Here is a 22,890-nt window from a genome sequence, read left to right as displayed (position 1 = left end):
CAAGCACAAAAGGTAGCCGCAAATACGCATTCGCGTACCGTGGTAGCGCCTGGTATATTAGAGAGAGAGAGACAAGCACACGAGATTGACAAGGGAATGGAGCATTTCATTTTTTCATTCTGTTTTATTGCTGCAATACCCCACTTGATGGCCTCCAGCTTTCACAGCGTCAGCTTCCCGCAATGACACTAATGAAGAAATGCTGCTTTTTGTTCATTCTTTAACCAACCGTGTTGCTCTTTAATGGGAATGGGGCACTTTCCCCCTGTGCGTGCAGAGTCATGAACAGTGTGGCGCCTCTGGGAGCCCCTGCTGAGCTCGGCTCTCATCTCCCTCTAGGGTTTCACCGATTAGATGGTAAGTACACTTTCTGCAGTAAATTCAATGTTTTAGGTATTTCAAATTAGGGGCAGGAACTGGAGATTTTTTCAGTTAGGAAAAAATAAAAAAGCCCTAGAGGGAAGAGGGATCACTTATTTTTCACCCCGTTTCTCTGCTTTGTGGGACACGCTGTTTTAATTATTTCCTAATCATTTTCTTCAGTCTGTGCCTTATGGAGGCACTCATGTTTATAACCATTTTGGTTAATCACTGACACACGACTGACTCCTAAACAGATTCTTATTTAAGCAGAAAGTGATTCTGCCATGGCCAGGGTGTCCGCTCTGGTTTGGTTTCCATGGGATCGTTTATTTTCTTCTGTTTCCTTCTTTGTGTTCCTCCGACTTGCCCAGAAGTATGGAGCTTGATCCCGTGTCAGTTCTCAGAGACGCCAAGATAACTGAAGCTGGGCTTAAGTGGGCAGGATGGCGAGGGAACCAGGCACATGCACCGTTTTCTACTCAGTCTGATCTGCGATCATAAAGGCCACTCCTGGGTTAGGTCCAAACGAGCTGGGACACGGCCTAAAATCACTAGCAGAGGGGACCCGCTTCAAGTTCTAGGAACGAAGGGAATGAGTATCTTCTGGAGAATAGGAAACAACGTGGATTTCCCACACCCCCACTTGGGGGGCATTTTATTTCTACAGGAAACTAGACAGATTTTGATGTCTATCACATGGAGCATCAAATTGAATAGAAATGCGCAGGTATTTCAAATGAAGCTTCTTCCATTACATCAAAATAGGTAAATAGATGAAGAAATTCATTTTCAGTTATGGGAAAGGAAAACTGAGACATATTTTACTAAAAGACTTTATGTTTCAACTATTTCTGAAACTACTGAGTATTACTGCCTAGCGAAGGCTTGCTGGTGTCATTAAAGTGGTTATTATCGCTGCTATTAGCAATTCAAATCAGCAAACATTTATCGAGGTGCGTTATAAAGGATGGGAGGAAAGAAATGACACCACCAAACGGCAGAGTCCATGAAGTAGGAGGCCAGCAGGACCGTGGGGGACAGGAACCTGTCAGTGGCTAGCTCTAAAGCAAGGTGGATGGCCTAATGTCTAAGTAGGCGACCCCAAGGAAGCGGCAGGGAACTCTGACTTGGAGTACTGGTGAAAGGAGCCACTGGTAAGCTTGGCACCGAGGTATGCCAGGGGTTTGGGGCAGTGAAATGAGGTCATGAGGCAGGAAGGTGAATCCACATGTTCTGGGAACGGTGTGCAGCCTGGTGAGCCTAGAGCGGAGGCCGTAGATGAATGCACAGGGAAACGAGGCTGGGGGCAGCGCTGAGGGCTGGCCCTTGGGCCATTCCAGGGCTCCGTACTTGATGGAGTTGTGCTTCAGGGAGTGTAGTAGGGTGGGTAGGACTTCACCTTTCAACTCTGACATTTAAGAGCTTTGTGAACTGGAGCACCACTTCTTTGATCCTTAAAATGAAGATAATGCTCATAGTTACCACTTAAAATTGCTGTGAAGATCAAATACATGTGAAAGAACTTGGCACATTTCTAGGCACAAAGTCAGTTCTCAACAGAGGGTAACCTCTAAGTACTTTAGTGTGATAGATCATTGTAGCAGGCATTAAGAATTAACTGGAAAGACAAGAAGGGTGGACAAAAAGAATTCCTACAGGAGTCCTTACAATGGTCCAGATGTTGCAGGGAAAATTGGATAGGGGATGGCGTTAACACAAGCGGTGATTTAGAGGATGGGAAGGGTGAACAATATAAAACAAACCCAATTTTCTAGTTGAATGACCGAGAAGACTATGGACTATAATGCTATTATTTGAAAGAAGACTTTAGGAGAAGCAGCAAGTTAGGATTACTGGTAAAGAAAAGGGACATTTGCTTCACTTTTGGACACGATGAGGGCTTCATTCCTCAGAGCCGCCATAACAAAGGACCGCGAACCAGGCAGCTTAAAACAACAGGAATCTCTCGTCTCACGCTTCTGAAGGCCAGACATCCAAGACCAAAGCAGCAGGGCCCCTGCTCCCTCTGACAGCCGTGGGGCCAATCTGTCTAGGCCTCTTCTCGCTTCGGTAGTCTGGCAGCACTCCTGGGCAAGCCTGGGCTTGTGGCTTCATCCCTCCAACCTTCCCCTCCACGGGAAGTGGGTTTTCTCCCTGTGTGTCTGTGTCTGTCCGCTTAGAAGGATGCCAAGAATTGGATTAAGGGCCCACCTAGTCTGGGATGACCTCTTCTTAACTAGGTGCATCTGCAACGAGCTTCTTTCCAAATAAGACCACAATGCAGGTGTTGGGGGTTAGGACTTCACCCTATCTTTCTGGGGAACTCAGTGCATCCCATACAGCGAGGTCCCGAGGTCTACGGCCGATCCAGGAGGAGAGGACCACCACTCAGCTGAGGCGGGCAGCTCTGGAGCTCAGGAGGGAGGCCAGAGCTATGGTCGTATGGCTGAGGAGTCAGCACCTCAAGGTGACAGTTGAAAGGGGGAGGTGATGGTATGAAATTGGTCAGAGAAGGAGCATAGTGTGAAAAGAAGGAGTATAATCCCTCCCATGATCAACCCCGGACTCTGTGCCCGGACAGACCAGGAATTGCTGGAGTGGGTTCAGAGGTGGCCCTTGCTGAGTAAAGACTGATCCAGAACTGGCAGGAGGTAAAAGCTGACAGCAGGAGAAGCCCGGAGAGGTCTGCTTAAGGGGGCCGGACACGGCATCTGGATTTCCGGGGAACAGCAAAGCCACGTGGAATAGGAAACCATGTGTACGACAGAAAGCCAATTCCTGCTTCCTGGAAAAAGTGGGACTGAACAGTGACCCAGAGTGATGGTTTTCAAAGTGGGTCCCCTGGACCAGCAGAGGCAGCGTCTCATGGATGCTCCTGGAAATGCACGTTCTCAGGCCCCACCCCAGACCCACCGACCTGGAAACCCAAGGCCAGGGCCAGCACTCTGTGTTATAATAGGTCCTGCAGGGGCTCCCGACGTCAAGAGCATGAGAACCACCGATGTAGGGAGTGTGAAGCACCAGGTCACACACTAAAAAATGAAAGAGCAGGAAGTATGCTGCCAGATGGGGCATTGATGACAAACGGCTGCTCAGCTGCAAAGTCCAGAGTTCGAACATTATTTTCTCTTGAAGACTGAAGACGGCAGCAGAGTTTTAAGTGACCAACATCACTAATGACACCTGAAGATTAGTGCAATGGCATCAAACTGGTGTTTCCATTTATTTTAATATAATGCCAGCCCTAGTTATAGGATTGGTCTTATTATGTTTGTTAGCATAAACAAGGTCAATATTTTATTAGGGATGTGGTATAATGTAAATGGGCCACAGGTCATTCCTTTAGAAGGCATGGGGGGCATATTCCAGGAGGTGGGCCAGACCATCCACTAGGGGACTGAAAGCGTACGTCAGGTCTGAGACATTCGGAATATCATTAACCGGTCCTTAATATAGAAATCGACCCTGGCACCCTCCCTGAGCCCTTCTCTCAGAGGAACGCATTCCTCTGCTTTTCCTAAAGGGAAAGTGGGAATTCCGGAAGGCTGGGAGGTTAACAGGGGCGCCCTCATGACTCAGTCCCACTCATTACGTTGCAATATCCTACCGCTTCCTCGTGCCTGGGTAAGAGGACTTCCACCTCTGTCCCTGGGGATGCAGGACTGTCCCCGGAGGGGCCGCTCTGGGAGTGCAACCGCTGTTCAGGATTGCACCACAGGACCTTTGGGGAGACGTTTACTACAGGCCGACTCAGTTCAACAAACGTGCATTGGGCATCTGCTATGGGCTAGGAATGGGGAAGGATTAAAACAATAAATATGTTCTCAAGGGGTACAGAGGGAGGGCATGTCCCCACATTCTCAACATGCTCCCTGCTGAGCAAGTGACACCTGTTACACCTCCAGGGTAGGTGTCCACTAAGCTGGGGCAGGGAGCATAACAATGCCAGCCACGAGGAGCTGCCCTCCCAGAAAGCAGCTCACTGCACGGTTTGCCAGTGTCAGGGTCATCAAGAAAGATATGAGTCACACAGGCCCTGGAACTTCACTCACGCAGAAAAGAGACAGACATAGTAAGCATGCACCCCCATGGCCAGGGGTCTCCATCCCACAGCCAGGGCAGGGAGATGGTCTGTGAACTGCCGCCATAGTATCCTTCCAATAAAGGCCATTTGGGGTTTAAACTAGTTTGCACTGGGCTTCTTTCCTTCCTTTCAAACAAAAATCCTTCATAAAAGCACATCTTTTAATTCTAAACTGGGAGTTAGGAGATTCAAATTCTAACTCTCCTGTGTGCTTCCTGACTTACACGTCGCCCGCCTCTCTGACAAGGTCTACTGGCTGAGCGGAAGGAAGTCCTCACGTTTCTTACAGATCTGTAATTCCATCGCAGGGAAGCCTGACCTACATATGCAGCCAAGAAATTCTGCCATCTAAGATGGGCTGCTGGGAGGCCTATTTGCATAAGGACATAAAGTAGACTCTCTGAGAAATTATCGAGAGGCCCTCAAGACAGATGAGGCCTTAAGCCACCTCATTAAGACTGTAAAGCAGAGGGACATCATCATCTGCTTCCAAGAGGGCCCAGGAGAGCGAAGCACCCGCCCCCAGGTAAGGGGGCCCCGGGACGCCCATTGACCGGCAGGGGACAAAAGACAGTTCTGAATGGGCTGCTGTGTTCCCAGAAGTCCTCCGATCAGACTGAAGGGGGTTGGACTCAGGGTTTTGGATGGAAAGGGGAAACCGGGAAAAGCAAACCCCTCTTTAGAGGAGCCCCCTAAGTACTCTAAGTAACAGCAGCTCTGCTGAGGAGAGAGCCCCTCCCAGCCCGGGAGGCGTGCCCTTGACCAGGTGGCGCGCCTCGGGCAATACCAGGGCCAGGCTGTGGGGCAGAGGGACAGGCTTATCCCGGCACCAAGGACACCCAGCAATCCTCACTCCATTTCCCAACTAGTTTCTGAGCCAACTGAAAAAGAGTGAGGCAGATGAAGAGCTTTTACTACTGGCAAAGTTGGTATTGAAGAAGGTGAGTTTCATCTGGAGGCAATGGGGTTCCTAAGACTGAATTCCAGAAGTAGACAGACTCACCCGTCCAATCACAGGTCGCCTTGGACCAAAAGCTATTCCTATAATCCAATCCCTCGTCTATCCTCCTGAGATCACTACAGTCTGAGAAAGCAAGCAAATCTGATAAATTTTTCTATGAATGTGGTTGCTTTGTTTTGTTTTTAGATTCTACATATAAGTGATATCACACAGTATTTGTCTTTCTCTTGCTTGACATTTTTTAAAATTTCATGGTATGTATTCCAGCTCTAAGTCCTTTGCAAATATATCCCCTGGTATGTAGCTTTTCATTTTTCTTAACAATGTCTTTTGATGAGAACATTGTTTCAGTTTGATGAAATCCTAGTCGCCGACACATTTTTCTTCAATGGTTTTTGCTTTCCATGTCCTACCTGTTTACTTTCAGGTTATGAAGACATTGTCCTATGTTTTCTACTAAAAACGTCATTGTTTTAGCATTTATATTTGGGTTTATGATCTACCTCAATTTAAATTTTGTGTATGGTATAAGGTATAGTTCAAAATGTTTTTTTTCTATATGGATATTCAGTTGTTCCAGTTGTTGAACAAACTTTCCTTTTTCCATTGAATTTACTTGGCATCTTTGTTTAAAATCAACTGACTATGTAAGTATAGGTCTACTTCTGGACTCTGTTCCACTGGTCTAGCCACTGATCCTTCGTCTATCCTTAGGTGCGGTTACTATCACTTTGTAAGTCTTGAAGTCGGAGTATAAATCTGCTAGATTCGTTCTTCTTTAAGATTGTTTTTGGTACTCTAGATCCCTTGGGACTTCCATATAAATTTTAGCATGAACTTCTCATTTTCTATTTTAAAAAAAGGAACAGCCTGCTGGTATTACCACTGAGTATGCGTTGGCTCTAGAAATCAATAGGTGAGGAGTGACATCTCAGTCCTACTGAGTTGCTGCTCCGTGAACATGATACATCTCTCCATTTGTTTGGGCCTTCTTTAATTTCTCTCAGTCATGTTTCATAGTTTTCAACATAGATATTCTGCATGTCTTATTAAATCCATTTCTGAGTATTTTGTTTATTTTTGACACTGTTGTAAATGGATTGAACATGTTCTCAATTATTTGCTGCTAGTATATAGAAACACAATTGATTTTTATACATTGATCTTGTGTCCCAAGACCTTGTTAAACTTAAGTTTTATTTCTAGTAGTTTGTTCATTTTGATGTTTTGGGACTTTCTACATAAACCATCATTTCTACATAAACCATAAACAATCTGTCTGCAAGTAGAGAGTGTTCCACGCCTGCTTTTCCAATGTTCCTGCCTTTTCTTTCTTCTTCTTGTCTCTGTGCACTTGTTAGGACCTCTGGTGCAATGCTGAATAGAGGTGCTGGGGGCAGACATCCTTGACTTGTTCTTGCTTTGGGAGTTCAGCTAATTTGACATTAGCTGTAGGTTTTTCATTGATGTCTTTCATTAAATTGATGAGGTTCCTTTCTATTCTTAGTTTTCCGGGAATTTTTATCATTAATGGATGTTGCATTTGCGAATTGCTTTTCCTTTACCTTCCCGGGTGATCCTACTGGTTTTCTCCTTTACTCTGTTAATGTGATGGACGACATTGATTGCATTTCAAATGTTAAACTCACCTGTATTCCTGGAATGAACCCAACTTTGTCATTATATGTTATTTCTCATGTATATTGCTGGATTGTATGTGTTAATATTTTGAAGCAGTTTTGCATTTATCCATGAAGAATTTTAGCCTATAGTTTTCTTAACATAAGGGCTACATTTTATGAGTAAATAATATGGAAGTAACTGGGTCTGTGGGGAAGCATAGTGACGTGGTTGTTGCTCTTTGGTAACTCTCAGATTATACCAATAGACAATCAGTCTCTCTCTCTCTCTCCATATATATATATATATGGAGAGAGAGAGAGTTTGTTTAAACATTGCTATAAAAACAGAGTTGGTGTATCTTAGGTAATTTCAGTGACTCAGTACCACTGACTACACAGCAGATTTGATAAACTGGGCATTAAAATGTCACTAAATTGGCAAAAAAAATTTAGCTATATATATTTAGAGAGAGAGAAATCCATCTTCTTGCATTTAGATTTGCAAATTTCAAAATAAGGAAATTCCGCTTACTTGGATGGAAGAGAAAGTGTTCAGGTCACCTCAGTAATCCTCAGGCAGAATCCTTATGCAAATCCTGACTGGCAGGTCCTTATTAATGACAAGTCTGGATATTTTTGTGTTATTTTTTTTCCCAGTTCTTTGGTTTAATTTACATTTGAGGACCTCCTTTCACAGGCCACTGCCCACATTGCTATCTTAACTGGGAGAAAAAAAGATATTTATGTCTGGCTAAGAACTACCAGCAGGATGGAAACAAACAAATTGATGGGAAAGAGACAAGATAAGTATCTCACATTGTTTTCAGATGTGAAGACAGCCGGAAAGGTATGACACTAAAGCGATAAAAACACACATTTTTGACAAAGGTGACACATGTCTTTGAAGAGGGCTGCCCCCTAAGACAAAAAGCATCCATGTCCTTACTGAAGATGGATAATTTTGAAACCAGAGATGTGGACAAAGACATGTGTACAAGGCTATGCTTTGTGAATATAATTATAACAGCAAATTTTCTAACAGTAGCAGAACTATTAAATAATTACAGAGCTATATTATAGGATGTAACACAACAACGGACAGTCATGTTCACGAAGCATATGCAGATCACGGGAAACACCTGTGATAAAATGTAACCAAAAAATCAAGATATACATACATTCAAATACGGTGTGCTCAGTGAAAAGCAATTAATTAAAATCAATTAAAAGGGACAACCCTCAGACACTGGATATATGCCTAGATTAAATGCTAGAAGGAAACTGCTAAACTGGTCATGGGGGTTATCTCTGTGTGTTAGGATTATTACGTAGTTTTGCTTTTCTCTAATGGTTTATTGTAATTTTGGGTTCTTTTTTTAAAACCATATTATTTTTCTGATAAGAAAAATACATAGAAAACATATTTTTTTTTAGACTTGATTTGGGAAGTATGTCACATGCCATATAAGATACAAGAAAAAAATTTTCCACTTTGCTTTAGAGACGTACTTGTGAAATAGCCAGGGATTTAAGATCACGGGATGGCTGTGTTTCAGTACAGATGACTTACCTGGTCCCTTAGTTTTCCAGTGAGAGTTCCTGTGAGGGAGTGCGGTTTTTGAAGGTAGGTTCAGGCAGCCACACCCTGACAGCTTGGCCACCCTCATTTCTGGCAGGTAGGGCTGCCCACGCCCTCACTCCCTGTCCTCTGACCACCACAAGCTGACAGTTTCCAGTAGCTCTGCCCTGTTGGCAGTTTTGTAAGCAGGCTGCTGTGCTGGACCTGGGTCCCGGATGAACACTGAGTACTGTGCTGTGCGCGGCCAAGGAATGTATTGGACAACTTAGTTTGAGGCCAGTTAATACACATACTTGATCCTATAACTGGACATAGAGTGGTGAGGAGCACACAGGTATCAGGAGACCTGAATTTGTGCCTGTGCTTGATATTGGGTAAGCCCATCAGTGCCCAGGGCCTCACTCAGCTCATGGACGGGCAGGTAAATCAGATCACATTTTCCATATGTCAGAATGGTAAATTTCAATAAGTGTATGTGCATTCTCAATAATTCTAAATATTCTAAACAGAATAGCCAACATAATATTGAAAGAGAAGGACAAAGTCAGAGAAATGACACCACTTGATTTCAAGATTTACTATAAAACTAAGTAACCAAGACAGTGTGGAACTGGTGAAAGAAAAGACAAATAAATCAATGGAATAGGGTAGAGAGCCCAGAAGTAGACCCACTGATACTCAAAGATACAGTCCACTGATCTTTGACATGGAGCAAAGATAACACAATGGAAAAGGAATCGTTTTTCCAATAAATGGTGTTGGGACAACACAACATTCACATGAATAAAAAATCCTAGCACACATCTCACACCCTTCACAAAGATTAACTCAAAATGGATCACAGACCTAAATGAAAAATGCAAAACTATAAAACTCCTAGAAGACGACATAGGAGAACATCTAGGTGACCTTGGGTTTAGCAACAATATTTTAGATTCAATAACAAAAGCACAGTCCATGATAAATAATCAATGTTAGGCTTCACTAAAATTTAAAGCTCTGCTCTCCTGAGACACTGTTAAGAAAATGAAAAGACAAGCCTCAGACTGGGAGAAAATATTTGCAAAACACATATCTGATAAAGGACTGTTATCCAAAATATACAAAGAAGAGCTCAATATACAAAGAAAAACTCAATAATAAGAAAATAAACAACCCAATTTAAAGATGGACAAAAGATGTGAATAGATATCTCACCAAAGACATACAGATGGCGAATAAGCATATGAGAAGATGTTCAACATCACGTCTTTAGGAAACTGCAAATTGCAACAGTGAGCTACCACGACACAACTATCAACGTGGTCGAGATCCAAAACACCGACACCACCAAATGATGGAAAGGGTGTGGAGCAAGAGGAACACTCATCCACTGCTGGAGGGAAAGCAGCTTTGTACAGCAACACTGGAAATCAGTTTGGCAGTTTCTTACAAAACTACACATGCTCTTACCATATGATCCTGCAACCATGCTCCTTGGTGTTTGCCCAACGGACACGAAGACATGTCCATACAAAAACGTGAATGCAAATCCTTATAGCAGCTTTATTCATAACTGCCAAAACTTGGAGGCCACCAAGATGTCTTCCAATAGATGGATGGAGAAACAAACTGGTACATTTAGACAGTGGAATATTACTCAGTCGCTTAAGCCAGTGGTTTTATATATTGTTTTATTATAAATGACTAACAGTAAAAAATGTTTGAGAATGTACTCAGCAATTTATACAACAGATACATTTATTTACTTATTTATCTATGAAGTATATACAGTACCTGTATCAATATATTCTATATACTTCATAGATGTATTCAAAAAATAGAATTTTTAGCAGTGTAAGTAAAATAAAATACGTAATCTCTTTAAATAATTATATTCTACTATCAGTATTTTTGGTGAGAATATTGCCTTTTTACTTTTGAGACTTGAAATATTCCTTTGAAAATTTTGAAAAGCTCTACTTGGAGGTCTAATTTTAAGTTGTCTGCTTTTGTTAGACTTTGGTGACTGTCAGAGTAGAAAATGATCCCTGACAAATATTCACCGAAGTCCATAACTGGCTCTCCTTCCTCAAGCATGATACCCTATTTCAGTCCCAAACCCAGATTGTAAAAGTGGGCAATATATTGCCAACTTCTCTAATGAAGCTTTATTCTTGAAAAACTAAATGGAATTTCAGTTTTTTATTTTTAACAAATGGGTCCAAAACCTGAAATGCTCCATTAAAAAAAGGTCTTTTTTAAGTTGGGTAACTTGACGATCTTATGGTTGATGACATACTGACATAATTTTTAGCAACAAAATATGTAACCGTAAAAACACTTCCAAACATCTATTTAAAAAAAAAACACTCTCCCAAAGTTTTGTAAAAATTCTACTACTTAGGATAATATAATCCTTGAACCTGCTTACCTGGGCAGGTGTAAATTGTCATATGTCAAAATATGCTACAAGCAAACCCAAAAACAGAGGAATGCCTCCTTCTGCTGCCTAGAACCCCCACTCCTGTCGTGGGGGACGCCTGGAGACACGGTGGTCTGATAAGTGACAGACGGAGCAAAGCTACTGATTTCACTCTCTGTTTTAAATACACATAAAGATTTGTGTGTTAAAGCAAACAAATATATTCTATGACTTTCTTCCTCCCATTTGGAGATGGCTGGCTTAAATCAGAAGAGGTTTATCACCTCCAGGAAGTTCAGAATGATCCCAGTGGCCACGCGACATCACAAAGACCCAAGTTCTTTTCTTTTCAATGCTCTGCCACCTTCCTTCTGGTTTTATTTTTTGTCCCCAGTCTGTCCCCTCAGGTCAGCAAGATGGCAACTTCAAGCACCCCATCCTCATCCCATAATAATCACAAACTTCTGGGTGACAGGTTAACTCAGGTCTGTGCGAGAACCTCAGACCAGGTAAGGTCAGATGTCCTACAAAATTCTTCAGCAGGGGGTTGGTATTTCTCAAACATGAAATTACCTGTTTCTTCACTTTCTCCCCATATCATAGTTCCTGGCCATAAATATTTATAATTATAGCTGTATGGAGAGTAGGAAATTGTTTTGAATTACCTTAAAATATTTGGGGAGTGAAAGTTATCTTGATGTCTCTACAAAGCCATGAGGAGCAGGACCTTTCAGTGCAGCCTGTGTCCTCCCTAATCATCCAAGTGAGGGTGGCCGCTGTCCGCGTACAGTTGGTGTCTCTACTGCACCAACTTAAATCAGGTTCAGGGGCCACAGAACACTTGAATCTTTCAGGGCTTCCATGTAGGCATGGCTCTGGAGCGGGCATGCGCAGTAAACACGTGCAGTTCCCTGGCACTCTCCTGGGAAGACCCCTGAGGCTCCCTGTGAGGGTTTCCCCATGAGAATGAGACCCTAGCCTGGGGAGGTTTAGAATGGGGAAGCTGGGGTGGGGCCTGAGCTCTTGTCTTGGGGGGATCAGAACAGCGGCAAGTTGGGAAGAGATGGTACCAGGCCTGGACCACTGCTTTTACAGCTTCACGGGTTGCTAGAGGCATGGAGTGTGAGGACGCTTGGCCCACCCACAGATCCCTGTCCAGTCAGTCACGCCCAGGCGCTTCTGCCCAGAAAGGCAGTTTTGAGCCACCTCCACGCTCTCCCTGTCACTGCTCGTGACGCACTACTGGGCATCAGTAAGGGGCCACCAGCTCGCAGGATCACTCGTCGGTCAAGCCCTCGCCACTGCAGCACGTGCAGGAGCTGGTGCCAGCTCCAGTCCACTGCCTCCGTCTCGGACTGCAGAGGCCAGCTGAGCTGCATTGCAGAGCGTGGCATCTGCTTAACCCAGGCACAGCAGGAAGCTCTACTAGGTGACTTGAGCCTTCATAGATGGGGCAGATTGGAGATGAAATGAATCAGAGAAAGGAGGGCCCTAGAAGAATGCCCTGAACAGTGCTGGTGGTTTGAGACTCACTCTTATTGCTCAGCTTCTTGGAAGCCTCATCAACTCTGGATAAACTGATAAAAGTCACCTTGTGGTCATCTACAGTGAGGGCGATGACTTGGGTCACTTCCTGTGATGCCATCAACATCTTGACTTTTAAAAGTCCCCCCGGTACAGTTAACAGCACTCCTAGTTAGCAGCATTGGTATTTCCTATTTTTTCCTGAAAATATCTTCTGATATTTTAAAAGTCACTCTTTTAAGAATGTTGTATTTTGCCAATCTTGTATGTGTTATTGAAGGGTGCTTCAACACGGTCCTTGGGAGAAGGGAAAATATCAGCAATGAAGCCACTAGGCATAGACTCAGAAGAGCAGGAAATCAGCAGAAAGCATGGCTGAGAAATTCTCCATAAGCAAAGATAAAAACATGCATCATATCTCAAAGCTAATAACCCAGGAGGGTAACTGGAAGAACAGCTTCATGCAAACCTTGAGGAGTAGAAAGTCGCAGTGGGGGTGTTGAATAGAGGGGGTTACAAGCAGAGCTGCAAATTCAAAGCATGCACATATACTTGGCCACACTAATAAGGGGTGGGGTGGAGGGCGTTGTTAGTGAGCCAGTTTGATAAACCGAATAAATGGTGCTCTACGTTCGGGCTCCCAGGGGATCGCCTAGGACAGGCAGATGATTTCTACTACCAGGTAATTAAAAGTGAGAAGCAAGTGTGATGTGGCTGACTTTATACCCAAGTAAACATGCCTTTGGATTGATTTAGAACAGCTCTTAAGCTTGAGAGCACATCAGAATTCCCTGGAGGATTTATTAACACAGATCACCTGGCAGCCCAACCCCAGAGTTCCTGATTCAGTGGGTGTGGAATGGGGCCTGAGAATTCACATTTCTAACAAGTTCCTGGGAGACGTGATGCCTCTGGTCTGGGACCACTGGTTCAGAATGACTGATTTAGACGAATGGCAAGAAGACTAATAACAATGCTGTTCTTGACTTACACCTCAGATTCCACAAAAGTGAGGGATTTTTCATTTTATGCATGTGTATCTGAATTAAAAATCATATTGCAAAAAAAAAGGTGAGATAGAACGCTTGTTCTAACTATAAGGAGATTATCTCTTTATGATTTAAAACAGGGAAGAAATTCCAAGTAAAAAAATAATGATGGGTAGAATTATATAAAAATGCAAAACCATAAAATAATGAAATTCCACAGAACCAGGACAAAAGAGATGTAAAAGAATAAGAAAATGTTTGCTATAAGTGTGGCTGCATATTTAAAGTTTAACGTCTAAAATATATTGAGTCATTCAAACCAGATTCCCAGTGGGGACAGAGTCTGGGATACACACAGGCAGTTCATACACCAGGAAAGGCAACATAAACAGTAAACCTCAAGAGTAATTAAAGAAATCCAAATGAAAGCAATTATAAGAGGCCGTTTAACACATATCAGATGAACAAGTATATGGACAAGTGATAAAACTCAGTATCAGTGACTGGGGGTAAATGCTGCTGGTGAATGCGTAAACTGCTTGGTTTTTTTGAGTAAGAGCCATGAAAATGATCATACTAGGAAAACATGTTCCATATATGTAAATTCATAAGAACAAATGTATAATTATAAAAATAGTTATAGCAGAGTTATTTATAATAGCTAAAGAATGCAATGTTCAAAATACTCTTATCATAGGGAAATAGTAAAACAAATAATGTCGTATTAACTAATATTCATTCATTAGCAGTGAAAACTCACGAAGACTGCACAAAGGGAGGCGTATGCTACGCTGGAATGTGAAGGGGAAAAGCCCTGTTTGCAGCCAGGAGGCCTGAACTTAAGTGACCTTCAGCTGAGGATTCAGACTCTGTAAACACTGGCTTTTCAAATGTTTTGACCACTATCAAAATGTAAGAATTGTACATTCTGAGCCACTATAAATACCAAACACACACACACACAGCCTCACCCTTACTACTGGTAACACACAGTGGTCTAGTCTATTCTGTTCTTGTCTTCATGTCATTTCTTTTCACTCCATTTTGAAGTGCTGCTCAATAAACTGATTTAAAACCTACTAATATATCACAACCAGATCATAAAAGTCGGGCCTAATTTACAGGAGTACTCAGAAATACTGCCAGCCCTTCTCCCGCCTCTTCCTCCAATCCCCGCGTCCTCCCAACCCGCCCCCCACCCCCCCCCACCCCACTTCGCGGCAGAAGGAAGCGTGGTTTCTGAGGCAGCTGCCCGTCTAACTTGTTTCCCCCAGGGCTTTCACAGCCATCTAGAAACCTGCTTACGCTATTTCCTCCTTCCCTCTCCCCTCCCATAGCTCAAAACCCACAAACAATATGACGTACGTGTAGAAACGCATCTGTTTCTGCTGGTTTGATGTGGTAGACAAGGACCGGGCTGTACATCCGGCCTCTCATCTGGGAGGAGCCTGCGGTGGTCTGGCCCAGCCCAGGAGCCCTGGTAGCGCCGAACGTTGGGCTGTGCATCTGCTATGACTTAGGACTCCCCAAACAGTGGCTCTCAAATTTCAACATTCTTAAGAATCCAGGTATTTGTTGAAGTTGCAAACGCATGTGTCCCATCTCTGAAGAGTCTGATTCAGGGACACGGCAGAGTCCCAGAAATCGCATTTTAAACAAACACCCAGCTGCTCTCTCCAAATTGGGAGGAAATGCTGCTGCAGCCCCTTTGCCAAGGCCGATGGGATTCAGGTGTGGGTGGATTTGGCCGTTGCTTTCTGTCAGGCGTATCCAACAAACTTTAGTCTTCTCACCTGTAAAACAGGGAATACACCCTATCCGTGGGCCTTCCTCAGCTCTACTCTTGTATGTGTCTATAAATAAAATTACACGAAAGAACAAAGAATTCTCTGTACATTGTTTCCCATTTATAGTGTTAAAAAACTATAAATATGGCTATAGGCTATAAGAGGTCAAAGAGATGTATGCAACTGCATTATTGTGAAACTGTAGGTATGCTTTAAAAAGTAACTGATTGAAATAGTAAATAATTTTGAGAGAAATGACAATCACCAAGCACAGGGGCACCAAGAGGTGAGAGCTGAGGAGACCTTTGAATCTGGTGGCATGATCATGACATCATCGGAGACATTAGAGGGGGCACCTCAGTACCGTCCTGGCCATGATAATCATTCTGGGCGAAAGGACATGCGGGTGGATGGTGAAGGGAAGTGAGAAGAAGCGTGGACAGTAGCTCTCAGGGGAAGGGCGACGTTGAGACAAGACACCTCTCAAGGCAGCACAGCCGTTTGTAGAGGGACCCAAGCCCCAAGACACTGAAATGCAAAGCCCATTGTAAGGATACAGGCTTAGCAAGAAGGCACGTGTTCTCGTGGAGGAGGAAGAGGAGAGGATTTCCTACTAACCGTTCCCCCAAGCTGGGAGCGTTACTCAGCCTCTGAACAGGGCCTCTGTCTCACGCCCTCAGACGCTTCCATTCAAACCCCCCTGGGAGGAGAAACCCTCCAGCGAACAAGCCAGGTCTGGTGTCTGGAGCGGGGAGGGTCCAGAGCTGACATGCGAACAGGGCCAGTGCGCAGAAGGGCGCATCCCTCCTCACACGTCACGCCCGGGGCTACGGCCCCCTCACATGTGGGCTCAGTTTCGAATTTTCAGGCACTGTCATACCTGATTTCATTTCACCGTTACACCTCAGCAGGGCCGTAGGGGGACAGGATGGGTGTCAATTCGTACTTTCCCTCCTTCATCCTCTCTCAACCCCAAGTCCTTACGCAGGTTCCTGCTGAAGGAGCCCGTTCGCAAAGGCCACCAGCCAACAGGGAAAGAGGACTAGTCATTACCGTTGGCGGGACAAGGACCCAGTATTCTATCGCCGAGAAAGGCTGAATCGGGAGCGGCCAGCCCAAGTCAGACCCGGGGCTCCTCTCTCCAGACTCATCCGAATTTAAGAACGGTGCCTCCGAGGGCACCTGGGCAGGTGCGCCCATCACCGTAAGGGGTCCTGGGGGCGGGGGACGTTTGGCGGCACCAAGACAGGTTCTGCCGCTCCCACTTCGTGCCGGGAAAGGAAGCAGATGCGGGTGTGAGCACCGACCTACAGCATTCCCATACGAAAGCTCAGTGAGTGACAGGAGTCTGGCCAATCAGCTGGTAGCTCCTCCTCCTCTTGGGAGGAGCTAGTAAGGAGGAAGTCGAGTCCAGAGCGGGGGGGGGGGAAGTCCCGCCTTTATGATCAAGACCAACACGTGGGATGAAGAAGAGGAACATTCCCTCCTTGTCGAGCATAGAGTAGACAAGGAGGTCATCATGACCCCGTTATCCCCATTTCACAGGAGGTGAAGGAATAGAAAGGTTGAATGATGCCGCTGTTACCACCAAGCTGGGGATCCTGGTAGCGGCCTCCCCACGCCTCCTTCCCAGTCAGCGGCGCCGCAGTGAGAAGGTGGCGGATTCTGGCTCCCCGACTCCAGACGACGCTCTGAGCCAGCTGCCTCCCCTGCTGCCCGGTATGGTTCCCAGGCGCACACAGACGGGCTCCAGCCGAGGCACGCCGGCCGTTACCGGGCCAGGTCTCGTCCGACCCGGGCTTCCAGCCAGGCGGGCCTGGTGGCCTCGCACCCTGGGCTGGACTCGAGGACGGCCTGCTGCGGGCGCCTCTCCTCGGGCCTCGCCTATGGGCTGACTGAGCCCCAAGGCAGGGACGGAAAGCGAACGTGCCTCTCCCCTGAGGACACATGCTGGCTCGGAGCAGGGCCATCCGACCCCTCCTGGTGACCGGCCCCGATCTGCACGCCCCTCTGCCCTTGCGCAGCTCGTGTGTTCGCGGGGACGCTGACGCCACAGTTCCAAGGATGGGCTTCGCCTGCGGGGAGGCTGTCAGTGGGCCCGACTGGCTCAGGGACGGATGGATGACCTAATTCCGGTCGACCAAAGACAAAGACACGTTTTCAGGACGGTTCTGGGGAAAACAGCCTGACTCTTCCTTAGAAACTACCCAAGGGCCGGTTTTTTTCTTTTGGGTGCGAACAAGGAAGTCCTCAGTCCTCGCAGCTCCTTGCAGCCACCTTGTGGCCACTAGAGGAAACACATGCGGCCGGAGGCAAACCTTTGACGGACGTGTGTATTTCTTGTCTTTGCAAGCACGTGAACAAAGTCCCCTTAATGTTTAAGCCAGTTTGAGTTGTATTTTCAGTGATTGCAGGTTCATAATTAACACACATTGTAACACACAAGCATATGAGTTTAGGGAGCCTCTCCCTCTGTTTCCCCTAATCCTACTGAAGTTTTCCCAGGACAAGATGATTATATCAGTCAGATGGGTGGGAAGAGGAAAGAACCAAGTTTAGGGAAAAAGATCCTTAATATTCCTTCCCCCCCCACACACACACATACCCAAATGAAACAAGGAAAGGGCCTGGCATATAAACTCACAATCAAAACCCAGTGATAATATATTATTTCTATTTTTGTAACACTTCCCACCAGAAGTCCCATCCCCTGCTAGGGCGGCTCCAACACGTGACTTTGTGAATCCCATTTCAGCCCAGTGACGGCGCCTGGAGGGCCAGGACAGACCTTCAACTACTGTCGTAAGTTAGGAAACATGACCTCTAGACACGGAACTAGGGTTTCTTTAGGGACAGGGACCATAGCAAAAGATACAGGGCTTTGCCACATGGTGTCTTGTGTTATCCGAGAAACAGCTCATTTTCTGAATCTTTGAAAATGAAGCCAACGAGGACAGGACTCCCCCAATTCCAAACCCAGTAAGGATGGCTCTTCAACTTGCTTCCAAACAAAAATAGCCACCAGAAGCCTGCCAAGGTGGGGGAGGAAGCAGTAGGAGAATACAAGCATCTAGTGATCCTTTGGGAGGGAGGGCTGGGCCCTCTCCCCTCCTAATGAGTGTTTCTTCTTACTCTAATGAAACCCAGATGCTTCTGATAAAAGGAATGGCTGGCGTTCAAGCCATTTGCTAACTCTGCCTAGAGATAGAGGGAAAGAAAAAAAAGCTATGCCCCACATCATTAATTTTAAATATCCTATTTTGTTTTATTTTCAGAATGAAATGGTATGGAACAGTGTAATAAGCAATAGAAATATGGAACCAAGAAGCAATTATATCTTCAAAGGAGCAAAGTGAAAGCAAATAGAAGGCCTTGCATAAGTTGGTATACACACACAGGCAGAGCAGGGCATCGTTTGCAGAGTCCAAATACATGCTTTTTGGTTCTGTCTGTAAATTATCATCCACAAACATCATGGCCTATCACTGGAGGCTCATTTCTGGGTTACAGTAAAAATTGGATTTCTCTAGAGGTCCCCAAACATCTCAACTTCAATTTCGCCAATATTTAGTATCTAACCTGAAGCTGTTGGGCCAGGTACTGGGGCAGCAAGATAAACAGAGCACCTCTCTACCCTCAGAGTGCTAGCAGTCTAGTTAAGACAGAGCAATATACAAATAATCGTTATGTGTGCTTGGTAACACAGAAAAGGACACATTTAATTCTGTTTGAAAAGGTAGGGGAAAGCTTTACAAAAGGTAGGCAGGCCCTGAAGCCATGCAGTGCACGCAAAGCTGGGGCCAGGTAGGTGTCGTCTTGCCAATGGGTTTCAGCCCAAGGCAAGTTCACTATGGATTCAATGTAACCAAAGAAATGACAGTAAAACATTCTTGGGGTGAAAGGGTTATACTCAACTTTATTCCCACAGTGGCAGGTCAATCACTAAAATCCCGTTCACTCAGAGTGAGTCTGCATGCAGCAAGCCAGTCTCTGCCTCTGGGCCTCCCTGCCCACACAGCCGTTCTCTGGCTTGGTCTTCGGCGCTGCCACCACTCCAACCTCTGCTCTGCTCTCCTGCAGCCTTACAGCCATGCACCCGTGTTGCCCACAGCACTGGGTGGAGCTCTTCATATAGAGTCAATAGCAATGCATTGCCCACACGTGTGCAGTGAGCTAGCCAACCATGGCCAGGTGAGAATCCTGCCCACAGGAACTTTCACTTTATCCACAGGCGTGGAGGCCAGGCCTTCAATCTTTCAGTGAGAAGAGTGCCCCGGGGCATGTGAGTGGCTGGGATCAGCATCCCACTCGGCCAGAAGCCTCGGGCCAAGGCGACAGGGACTCAGATAGGGCCAATGACATTCTTCTGTTTGGAGTGACAGGAAACAGTGATTCTTGTATTAAAGCAGGAATTAGGTCCGTGTAGTATTGGATCAAGTAGCTGTACTACATAAATGGATCAAAATGCCCAAATCCTTGCATGAAGCCTGGGGCCGAGCTGTGCACGTCAGAGCACCAGGCTGAGGTACCAATAATATCATCCAATAGGGAGGAGCAAGCATGGGAAAAAAATTCCTGTGCATGATCAGCTTTCAGACAAAATGTACGTCCATATAATGACGTCCATCACATTGAAAGCTGGGTGGCAGATGCAACAAATAGGACAAATCACACCTAAGGAAATAGAAATGATGGTATGACCGGCCAAAGCATTTAAAACAAGCCTGTTTAGAGTCCTCAGAGATGAATGAAGAAATAGTATACTTAAAATGGCAGTAGGTTATTCAATGGGAAAAGGCATATTTAAAAATAAGCCAAAATCATTGAAAATAAAAATATGAGTAAAAAATGCAGTAGATGTGATAAATAGTAGACTAGATAAGGCAAAAGAGAGTCAGTGTATTGGAAAAGAGAGACCCAGCAGTTCCACCTCCCTGTCCTTGGCACGGCCTGGATGCCCTTGAAATGAGAGCAGGACCATGTGGCTGGAATGTGAGAGAGCGTGAAAGTCAAGTGTCATTTTCAGGCCTGGACACAAGAAGCCCTGGATAATCATCTCCTTCCTCGGGGATCATGAAGACCACATGTTGACGGTGGCACCACAAGATGATGCTCCGCCATATCTCGGTGAAGACCTGTCTCAGAGCTCCCCTTCCTGCCTCAAATTGGGACATGAAGAAAAATAAACCTTTGTGCTGCCTTCTGAGTTTATCTGTTGCACAGCATAGCACAGCCTATCCTGATACGCAGCAAATTGCCATGAATGCAATAAAACAAGATAAATACATAGAAAAAGGGAAATGGAATTGAAGAGGATAGACTGAGAAGCTCCAACACATGTACAATTGATATTCCAGGTGGCAAAAATAGTTAAAATGGGGGAGAGAAAACATTATAAGAGATGATAAGCTGAGAATTTTCTGGAAATAAAGACATAAATCCTTAGACTGATAGAAGTTATTTGGTGTGCTGGTTTACTTGTAGGAGTGATTTTCACAATGTTTTGTGAAATATTTCACAAGTTTTATTTTTAAAAACTTGACCAAAGCCTAGAAATACACAGTCATCTTTTTATAACTCTTCACTCATTCATTAATTCTTTCATTCATCTGTGCAAGAAATACTTTTAAAGAACCCGTTAACTGCGAGATTCCTTGTTAGGGACGGGGAGTTTACAATCTAGTGGAGAATCAGAAAAGCAGCTGGCAATTACTTCAGAGGCATAGGATAGGGAAGTGGGGGGTTGCGGGGCATTGCGACATAAAATGGCATGATGCAACAGAACAGATGTTTGCTAACAATCTAGTACTGCTAGAGGGAAGGAAGTATGTGGGCAGGTAAGTAGAGGCAATGCTAGAATAGTATAGCTAGAAACCTTAGAAGGACATGCTTATAGGATGAGCTTAAGAATGGTGAAAGTTTTCCTACAAAGAAAACGCGCCCCACTCACCTGTCCGAAATGCCAGCGCAGCTCTAAGTAGCCATGGATTTTGACTGGGAAAAATAATTTGCAAGCATTTTGCATTGTAAACAAGCTTGTTTAAGTGTACTGTCCAGACGTACCATTATATCTATCTCCTTATGTATGTATTTTGCATACCGTCCCCCCAAAACCCACGTAACAGAAGCCTCTTAGCCAGGTACCCCCAACTGCTGTGACCCATTCCTCTTACTGCCTTCCTCACCATCTCAGAACCTTTCTCTCTGCTGCTCTGCTTCCAGGCTTTTACTGTGACACGTGGGAAAATGGGTGAAAATGCAAAACTGAAGAAGCCCAGACAACGGGGCAGAGTCTGGGGCCCCAGGGGGGGAATATCAGGAGGCAGGACAAAGGGCGACAGCGGGGCAGCTGGGCCAGGAGGCGGAAGTGACCGCCAGCGCCTTGGGGGAGAGGAGAGAGGGGAAGGGTGCCTGCGGGGAGAGGCACCCAGGGAGATCCGGGGTAGGAAGTCTCTCCGTGTCCTAAAGGGAGCGCAGCCCCGCGTCCCGAAGCCTCTGAGAACCCCGGGCCGCTTTTCAAAGCTTTGCGGGGTCGGGTTTCCCTCTCTTGGGAAGGTAACGCTGACGGAGGCGGGCCAGGGCCCTGCCGGGTCACATATCTAACCTGGGTTCCCACCGTGAACGCCCCAAGGGCACAGCACCCCCGAGTGGAGGCGCCCGGTGCTGCCTGAGAGGAGAAGGGTCGGCAGCCGCGTGGGTCTCCGGAAAAGCAGGGCTGCGGGGCGCGGGGGGCGGGGATGGGCGCACGGACCCCGCCGTTGGGGCCACTCCGTCCTCCCACGCGCACGGGCCGAGGCCGTGGGGAAGGGAGGTGCGGCCGGGACGGGATGAGCCACGGCGTCGGGGGCCGGTCTCGTGGGGGCCTGGGCAGAGCGCGGCCCGCGTCCTGAGACCCCCTCGTGCGGGGGTCGGGGGCCAGGGCCCCAGGGAGGCGGGCTGTGGGGGAGGCCCGGGGGCGCGGGCGCCGCACCCGAAGTCCGTGGGTGCAGCGGCAGAACCTGTGCGCCGGCAGCGGGCGGACACCCTGGCCTTCCCGCCCCCCGAGAGGCCGGACCACGGCTCTGCGGCCCCCTCTGAGCCGCCTTCCTTCCAGCCGCGGGCCGAGCGGGCCCCCCGAGGACCCCCTGACAGTGCGAGCAGCCCCCCGACGGGAGCGGAACCGGCGTGCCCTGGGAGCAGAGAGAATCAGAACGCCCGCCGCAGACAGGGCCTCGAGCCTCGGTGCCCTCGGAGAGGGAGAGGCAGGAGCGCGCCCCCGGCCAGAACCCCACTCCGTGATGCGGCAGGAGGGCCAGCAGCCGGGCAGGGGCCCAGGTCCCGTGTGAGGGGCCCCGGGACGGGCATGCCGCGGGGGCTCGGTGTCTGGCCCCGCACACTGTCCAGTCCATGCATCCAAGGGTCGGCGACACGAGGGGCAGTCCGTATGCGGTGTCATCCAGCTCGGGCGTCCACGGGCATGCCTGGCGTATGCAGTCACCTGGTTCGGGCACTCCCCAGCGCGCCTCTCAGGGTGCGGATGGGCACAGGGGTGGTCGGCAGAAAGCAGGCAGGCCTGACAGGAGCACTCCACGCTGGAC

General features: G+C 46.6%; 1 protein-coding gene across 3 annotated transcripts in view; it reads right to left on the bottom strand.

The window, feature by feature from the left end:
• The window catches only part of RBM7 (RNA binding motif protein 7), a 53,150-nt gene that overhangs the window by 21,821 nt on the left and 8,439 nt on the right, over nt 1-22,890 (bottom strand). For 2 of the 3 annotated variants that reach the window (XM_036919798.2, XM_036919799.2), the window contains 2 exons: nt 19,921-19,987; nt 14,892-15,319 (listed from right to left, as the gene is read on the bottom strand). In XM_036919798.2, coding sequence (XP_036775693.2) covers nt 14,892-15,032 — 141 coding nt within the window. In that variant the 5' untranslated portion in view covers nt 15,033-15,319; nt 19,921-19,987. The remainder of the gene's footprint in view (nt 1-14,891; nt 15,320-19,920; nt 19,988-22,890) is intronic. The other variant, XM_036919800.2, reaches the window with a different exon arrangement.

This window comes from Manis pentadactyla, chromosome 13, assembly GCF_030020395.1.
Source record: "Manis pentadactyla isolate mManPen7 chromosome 13, mManPen7.hap1, whole genome shotgun sequence".
NCBI lineage: Eukaryota > Metazoa > Chordata > Mammalia > Pholidota > Manidae > Manis > Manis pentadactyla.
Note: the sequence above shows the minus strand (reverse complement) of the source record. Positions and strands in the feature narration are given on the sequence as shown.